General features: G+C 33.6%; 2 protein-coding genes across 2 annotated transcripts; both read left to right on the top strand.

Annotated features, from left to right (window-relative positions):
• Positions 1 to 1,172: 1,172 nt before the first annotated feature.
• On the top strand, positions 1,173 to 3,348 carry TRIADDRAFT_60208 (uncharacterized protein; the record flags this gene model as incomplete). The annotated part of the gene is made up of 5 exons (XM_002116242.1): positions 1,173 to 1,454; positions 1,596 to 1,742; positions 1,815 to 2,069; positions 2,192 to 2,506; positions 2,737 to 3,348. 5 exons carry the CDS (start codon positions 1,173 to 1,175, stop codon positions 3,346 to 3,348), a joined length of 1,611 nt encoding a protein of 536 aa, XP_002116278.1.
• An 832-nt stretch (positions 3,349 to 4,180) lies between these two features.
• On the top strand, positions 4,181 to 7,738 carry TRIADDRAFT_60207 (uncharacterized protein; the record flags this gene model as incomplete). Its single annotated transcript, XM_002116241.1, has 8 exons — positions 4,181 to 4,333; positions 4,571 to 5,008; positions 5,654 to 5,761; positions 5,989 to 6,228; positions 6,409 to 6,568; positions 6,862 to 6,966; positions 7,145 to 7,321; positions 7,488 to 7,738. 8 exons carry the CDS (start codon positions 4,181 to 4,183, stop codon positions 7,736 to 7,738), a joined length of 1,632 nt encoding a protein of 543 aa, XP_002116277.1.
• Positions 7,739 to 9,073: the final 1,335 nt, after the last annotated feature.

The following is a 9,073-nucleotide window of genomic DNA, read 5'->3' as shown; positions in this document are numbered from 1 at the left end:
TATATGTATACAGTATATTGTATATCTGTAAAGGTAATAGTAATGCTTATAACACTCCTTGCTGAAGATTACTTCGACAATGTATTTACTAATACGGTAAACAAATAATTAAATGAATCATTAGTATCTCAAAAAAGTTGAATAACTTTAGATAGTCAGTTTCATAGTCAGCTTTAATTCATGATCAATACCTAATGTTTAATCCGTAACTTAACTCTTGTAATCCAATTATCCGTAAAATAGTATTTACACGCTATCGTTATGTTATCAGTACACGTATTACTATATCTGTGAATTATCAGTTCATTTATCCTACTGGGTAAATACCCCCCCCTAAACGGTTCATCTGTTAGGATAGGAATAAATCCATTCTATTTAGCTCAACCATCGTATGATATTTCCGATATTCAATAAATTCCTGCATCTAAACTGAATACAACATTACAATTTCATACTGTATACAGTAGGTCTGAAGTGCAATAAGATTTCAATTGAGATATCGTAGATTGCAAAATAAAATTACTATGCAGAACCTTTCGTAAAATTTGTCATATGGGAGTACTACTACTTGATATATGAAAGCGAGCTACTATTCTTACTAGTTAGTAGGACTTATGACTATGCAGATACTTGGTTGGCTAGTTGATGCCCATTGGACATGCGCGATGGAAATTTCCCTTGATTGGTGTACTCCGTTACCTAGCAACCATTTAACGAAATCACTCTATTCATTTTACGGTATTTATATTATAATTAGAAATTATGTTTTGCATCCACTATCGCCTCGAAGAGTACTGTATAGGAAATAGACATAATATTGAATCACACAAAAGCTTGAGGGCTTGTAATCATTTCTGATCCTGTATCACTTCGTGGAAAGCTTGAAGTACCTTATGCATTACTAGTTGCTACACGGCAGCTTTTCTCTAGTTCGTAAGATAGAATAAGAATTTTAGTTAACTTTAATCCACTGGTAAATAATTGTTTGCTATATCCCCTCATAGAACAATCAAACGTTATAGCATATAATTGCGTTACGGATATAAATTCCTTTTCCCTGCATGCTAATCAGCATTGGCAGTTGATTTAGGCACTACGGTGAAATTTCTACACTTTTCTACTAAATAGTCTATTCTAGCAAACGAATTATATATATAATAGATACAAACAAGATGAGCGTTGTAAGTTTATCTTCCTCCAAACGTAAATTAAGTACGGCCAAGCACATAGAATATCGCAGTGGTGCAATTTATAGCGGCGATGTTGAAGGACCTCATCGAAGCGGTAAAGGTTTATTTCGGTGGCCGAATGGCGATGCTTATGAAGGTGATTATGTCGATAATAAACGCCATGGATATGGAATTGAAACTTGGAGTGATGGCACAAAATATGAAGGTGAACTAGAAAATGATATGAGACACGGCCATGGCCATCATTCTTGGCCTAATGGGGAGGTAAGAATGACAACACCGATAATTTACTGTACTACTATATGTCTTATAAAAATGATGATTCAATTAGTGTATATAGAATAAATGTCACATAAACTAAGCAACATCTAAAATTGTTGATACCCTATATTTACTTGCTACCAGAGTTACGTAGGCCAATTCATAAATGATAAACGATGCGGTAAAGGCAAATATGTTTGGAGTTCAGGTGCATACTTTGAAGGTGATTTTGTTGATGACAGGAAAGAAGGCTATGGCGTGTTTATTTTCCCGAATGGTGATCAATTCAAAGTACGAGAAATTGCTTCATTAATGCTTATTCATCAGGCATGCGATTAAATACTTAAAATGTTCGTATTGTAGGGTATCTATATCGCTGATCAGAGGAATGGTCCTGGAATCTTTACATATAAAGATTCAGGGAAAGAAGACATTGGAATTTGGAAAGAGGAGCATTTAGCCCAATTTTGCTTTGAAATTGAGGACGCTTTTACAATTAATCATGGACGAAATGATTATGTATCAGCGAGTAATGTTCGATCTAGCTGGCAATCACAACTGACAACGGTGGTTAAAGAAGAAATAATGACCGAATCTACGAATAGTCAGAATGATAAGGTAAATTTTACCTATTTTTATATAATATCTTACTATACGATTATGAGCACGTGGCCGATAGAATATGAGAGGTCTCAATCTAATCATATTAACTATTTTGTTATCGTCGTATTCACATGTAGACACTCCATGATGGTACTGTGTATACCAGTATTGATGATAATCTTAGTAAAGATCTGCAAATACTGCATCTTAGTGGACAAAAACAACTGACGCCTTGGCAGCAATTTATTCATCAGCGCCCTGTATTACAAGCTATAGTGGAAGGGAAACGCCAATCGACAAGTATCCGTGGGCCATTGGAACTAATGTCAGAAGAGTTAATACGTCAAGCCGCAGTGGGAAATTTACCATTGGTATATAAATTAGTTACGTCTGATCGATGTAATATCGATGTTAGCGACGTAAATGGATATACAGCTTTAATGGCAGCAACGGTAATTTATTAATCCTCTCACTTTCGCTATAAATCAGTAAAATCATCGAATGATTATTATACACGTCAATAATAATATGATGCTAATGCTTTCATACTTTAATGGCTGAGTATTTTTTAATCAATAAATTTTTTCTCCTAGTTGTAAATTAACAAACAGTTGTATATGATTAGCATCATCACATGATATAAGTAGGGAAGGATAATTAACTTTACTGATTTTACTTTTAGCTTGGATGCCATAGCGATGTCATGAATTGTTTATTGGATAATGGTGCCAATATTAACAAAATTAACCACGAAGGTGTTTCGCCATTAGCTGCTTGTACAGTATTATACTATCCTATTCGCACGTTTAAGAAGAATATAGCAGAATTAACCGCTGCTACGAATAAGAAATCCAAAAGATATAGACAAGATACTCAGTTACTACGTAATGATTCAAGACCCTTTATCCAGCCCATTAATAACGAGGTGCAACCGGCTAGTGGCGTAATTATGGATAATAAATCACAAAATAAACTGACTATAAGTTATAATAGTAAAATGAGCGAACAGGAAGGTATTTCTATGTTTCAAAACCTAGATCATCGTTTATCGAGTGATATAAGAAAGCTACCTATTGATGTAAATCATTCTATTCAAAACGGCGAAATCATCCCTGAAACAACAGTGAGTGAAAACATGGTTAGTTATTATAGTTTGGTTAAGAATCCAACACCGCAGCCACATCATGAAGAAGTTAACACTGGTCGAAAAGGAGCAGGAAAACGGCAGAAAAATCAAAACAAAGAACCAAAATTAACATTGGATAAAATTGAGTATGTAGAGATTTATAAGTAGGAAAATCATTTTTGATTAAAATGCAGTATCTGCTAATGGTGAATGAACTACTCGTATATATACAGTGCCTAAAGGGTTGAGATATTTTACAGTATGAGTATTTAGACCTTCAAGTCAATCGAGTTCTGTTAGTAATATTAAAGTAGATAGCTACTTCATCATCTTTCGAACAAAGTACGTTGCCACAGAAGATATAAATCCCTTTTAATAGTGCAGTATTTGAAGGGTCTTGATAAGTAAGTTAACTTGGAATAGTGGCTATGGACAGGGGCTTTCACGAGAATTTCTCTTAGAAGTCCATGCTACGGAGTAAACGGCTACAGTATTATCTTTCGACTTAAGTCTATAGCAAGAAAGAGTGGATACTATAACTTTGCGAGTCTTGATGAGTATATTGAACTGCATTATTAATCAGAGAGTAGACGACTATATGATCACTTTTTGATTGATTGCTTGATAGGAGCATATTGCCTAAGAGAGAATTGTTATTTCCTAAAATTTTAAGAGTCACAATAAATATATATATATTGACTATCATAAGTAGTCATAGAGCAAGCGATTACAATATCATCTTTTATAGTAATTAAATTTAATAGCAAGAAAGAATGATCAATTGGAACAATGATCATTCTTGACTACTACACATGACAAGGAGGAATGAATTATTTCTAATAATCTTTAATTAAATAATCATGATGAAATTTTGTTGGTAATTTCACTGATCACAACATTGATGTCTATCATTTCTTGATTAATGTTGATAGCAAGAAAGAACGAGTAATTAATTCCTTACCATTACTGTTATTGAAATAGTCATGACGCACTACAAGATATGCTGCTACTCCTTCTCAAACGCGGAGCAAATCCAAATACTTCCAGTGTGCCTTATCCTCCAATCTTTTTTTCTGTCAAAGCCGCTGATGTCAATTCTGTTAAAATGTTACTCCAATGCAGTGCAAATACATCAGTGAAGATGGCTACCGAAGTAAGTATAGCAACATCAAAGTTATGGAAATGGAGCTATGTAATTATGACTTATTGGATAGTTCTATTTCAAAATCGTTAATAGTCCATTGCTGAGGAATATTCTTTTAGTATAAAGATACGCGTAAATAGAAAAGAGTGTCGTCTTTTATTCCTATGGATAGAATTAAATTGATATAAAAAGTTCTAACATTAACGCCGTGATTTTTTTTCCTTCCGTTATTGCTGTATTCAACAGTTGGGCGGTTTAACGCCATTACATATTGCTGTAGCCTTACCAGGTGAAGATGGAATCAATATTTCAGAAATGCTGCTACAAGCTGGTGCTCCAACCAATACTCGGGCATCCTGCATGAACGGTGTTAAACTTGCTAACGCTTATATCCAATTGAGTAAATTAAAAGATGATATCAAAATGGCAGATATATCCCATCACAATCAGCCTTCACATGATCAAGAAGGCAGCCATCATGTTGTCCGTCATCGTCAAAGTCTTAATCATCTTAATTTTACTCATCGACATTTAACCGAGACGATAACAAATCTTACTACAGCTTGCAACGGTGGCTTGACTAAAGATGGATCTAGTTTGTGTTGTAAAGCTTGCGATAATAACTTTCGAGAAGGCGGAAGAACTGCTCTACATATCACTTGTTCACGCCAAGATAACTTCGAGGTTAGTTACACCTATAGCTTTCCTATATCACATCTTCCTACTTTTATTCCTATTTTAGGATTACAAAATTGCCATCTATTATATTAGCTACAAACATGGAATGCAGTTTTAAAATAACAAAATATTATTAACACTATAATGGACGACGTAGAATCTCTTACACATTTCTTTTTTCCATAAGTAAAAATAATAGTAGTAAAAAGAGTGTCATTTTAATGAAAGCGCAATGTGAAAATTGTAAATAATCTTTACTACTATAGTATCTAATTAACATATCCAGAATAATCTTACTTTCTCCTGCAGTAGCTAAAATAGAATATCAATAAGTGTAACGTCATTTCCCAAATAAAATAGAAATCATAAATTCCACATTACAATTGACTTTAGATGTGCACGAGCGAGACACATTACCTGAAATTCTATTTTCCTTTTGAAATAGTTGAATAATAGATTGAGCATAACATCGTTTCTAAAAAAATGGATAACCGGCACGATCCATAACATACATCTATTAGTAATACGTATATTACCATGGATTGAACCTTACTTTCTACTACGATAATTGTAAAATTTAAAATAATATCGAGGACTATCATATCATTTCTAAAAACAATAAATCTTGTGTATAATTTGATCCTCCTCTAGAAAGCAAACCAAATCGTCCAAATGCTGATCAGTAATAGAGCAGATTGCCATCTGTTGTGCAATGGACATTCACCTTTATCCTTAGCCATCATTCATGGAAATGATCTGGTAAGATATCTTTTAGCCTATCCTTCTCTTCTAAACTAATATCATTTTATCTTGAATCAAGTATAGAAATGACACATCTTAACGACTTTCAAGATAGTATTGAAAGCATAACTACCCCATTTCAAATTATGGCAGTAGCCTTCAATATTTATTCTATGTCGTTACATTCCATTTAAATAAGATATCTAGCCAATAAAACATAAGTGAACTGACTTTACTATTAATAGGCGGTCGATACACTCTTGAAGAATAATGTCGATCCCAATCAGCCGTTAGGATTTGGCGTTGGATCTGCTTTAGCGGCTGCATCAACATTAGAAGCAGAACGCTTTCGTACCTTAGATGATCGAATTCGCTTAATTAATAAGTTAATTAAAGCTGGCGCAGATATTCTTCAACCTATTGTTGTAACCAAGAAATTACCGCCAGGCACTGCCGTTGATTATGCCTTTCATGCATTTCATCAGGTTAGCAATTTACGATTATTATAGCTATCCATGTGATTTAAGCTCGTGCCAGACATGATTAGTCAATAGACATAAAAAATTGGCATTTATGGGATTAATATGGAATAGACAATAAGCTTTCAATAGAATATATCATAATATCCGGCTATCATTTGATTATTCCAACTATAAAACTGATAGGATAAAAAAATTGCTCATACACCGTATCATGCTTTAACTCCTAATGAACGAGAATGCTATAATGCCAGACGTCGTATCCTTGCCCATTATAGCGATGCTTTACGAGAGAGAGTGACCAAAGACAAGAATGCTGCAGAGGCATGGCGTCCAGAAACTACACGTTAGTTCTAGTATATAGTAAATTACGTAGATTTAACTATTGATGTTAAAGAGCAGAATTTTGACAGCAGTAATAATATAATAGAGAGGACATTACTTGAAGTGATTTAGGATTAATAGTTAAAATGAAAATTGTTACTAGGATATAACTCTAATCAACAGGATCTTGATTAAAAAATGTTAACAACAATGATGTATTAGTGTTCGTTGAAGCTGTACCAGTCTTAAACATCCATAGGCAATAAGCCTTGAAGTGTTAGTGGTGTAAAGTCATTATCCCCTTAATTTTATTAGAAACGGTCGGTTCTTTGGGTATTAAAACATCTACCGTTGGTGGTGAGGGGGAAATTGCCGAAAATACTAAAAATTCAAGCAGAGGATCCCGCCGCTTAACACCTGGTAAGTGGAAGATGTAACTGTTCATTTTCTGTCTATTTAATGTAAATGGGAGAATGAATATTTCGGTTGATCCACAAGGATATTGTCTACTTCATTACTGTATATTGAAGAGATTTTTTCTGTCTTATCTGATCTACTGTTGTTATTAATGCCCTTTGATATGTTTTAAATCATCAAGGTCGACATCGATTCGTTGCTAAACCATCATTTTGCTATTGCTATGAGTGTGGACGATCGATTGGTGTAAGGCTTACAGCGTGTTCAAGATGCCTCAAAGTTTACTACTGTAGTAAGCAGTGCAAACTTCGGGCTTGGAATGCTCGTCACAAAGATGAATGTTATAAAATCGATTCAGGTTAATATTTAACATTTATAAGATTTTTAGGTATAACACTAAATTAGAGAAAGTGTAGAAGGAAGTAGTTCATTGTCATTGAATAAAATCCTCAAAGACCTAATAGCCTACGGCATATCATAGTGAATTAAATAAAATGTATATCTTTTGCATTTTATTGTTACAGCTACAGGAAGGCCTATCCAAAGTGCTGCAAGTAAACAGCCTAGTGAAGGGCCTTCAAAAGAGAAAAAGAAAGGTACAGCTCTTTTGAAGCTTCAAAAGAAGCCAGATGGAAAGAGATCTTCTACTAAGGGCAGTAGTATCCGAGTTGGCCAGGACTCTAAATTATCTACATCGATAGGTCGCAAGCCCACCTCGGCGGCCAATAGTAAAGTCTCTATTAGCAAAAGTACCTCGTCTAGTATCAAGAAGTAGATTTAGAGGTATAAAAATTGAATGCGATAGGCATGAGTGATGATATTATTCCTGGACATTCTAAAAGCAAATAACACTAATTAATTTAGGCATAAATAATTATATTAGCTCACAAATACTTAAGGGAAGAAACTATTTTTCTATTTTGTTAATATCTGTCCGTATAGTGTATTTACACAACTCCAAACAACTCATTCCTAACTCTGGATAAGATTGTATAAAAGTTGATACATTGGCAAATTTTGTATTATACTTTGTGAGACAAATAATACAGTAATTGATGAATTAATTGTCATTCCCTCAAGGAGAAATTGGCCAATTTATTATTTATTAATAACGAAGTTATCATAGCTACATACAACTGATGTACTGCTACACTGTAAATAACTTTCTATTGATGACCGGATAAAATGAATTTCTTATTTTTCAATGAAGTATTAATTTAAAATACGTAATATTGCTATTTTCAAGCACATCTACATTTCCTAATCTAATGACTATTTCTATTAAGACTTGACAGAATAGATCAAGTTTTCGAAACAAATTGCGTATCACTTGAACCATCCTTTGAAGTAATTAAAATAAATTTAAAAGCTATGCTTTGTATAAATACGTATAAAATATCTTATAATTGGATCTAGAGGCCATTTATTGTCGTTAACAAATTAGAGTTAGGGCTTTACAAAAGGTTTCCTTCATCAATATCGGACCTTGTTGTATAAGGTCTCATATTTTTTTTAATAAGTCGAAGTGATTGAGTTACATTAGATCTCACCGTATAGGTTATGTTGCAGTATACATTAGTAACTGTTCTGTGCTTCCGTTTAATAACGGCCGAAATAGGCATGAAGTTAACTCAATAGAGTTATACTTGATGTAAAGCCCGACTAGGCTGTACTTTGTTTTAATGATGATGGTATGAAGTTGTTGCAGAATTACTTTCTTTCTCTTCTATGAGTAGCAGTCTAATCTATGCTTCATTGGCTAATCCCTTCGCATTGAATGAATACATTAGGCGTCATTTTAACCATGATTATTCTGGGATATAACAATTTGATGCTTACATCTCTTTTTGAAACGTTGTTCAAGTTAATAAATCACTCTTACACTAATTAATTATTTACAGTTAGCAAAAGCTAGCTCTCTTACACGCAGTAGAAGTCAAGATCGATGATAATAATATCCACATTAAGCTTAAAGATGCACGCCGGTAATTAAGTTTCTTTAAAATTTAAATTAAATTTTTAGTATCAATTTAAAAACTATAGTCTAACCTTTTACCAAATGCAACCTCGCATATTAAGACGCGTCTTTCTGCAAGCCTAACGGTAACTT

This window comes from Trichoplax adhaerens, genomic scaffold (genome assembly GCF_000150275.1).
Source record: "Trichoplax adhaerens TRIADscaffold_14 genomic scaffold, whole genome shotgun sequence".
Lineage (NCBI taxonomy): Eukaryota > Metazoa > Placozoa > Uniplacotomia > Trichoplacea > Trichoplacidae > Trichoplax > Trichoplax adhaerens.
Note: the sequence above shows the minus strand (reverse complement) of the source record. Positions and strands in the feature narration are given on the sequence as shown.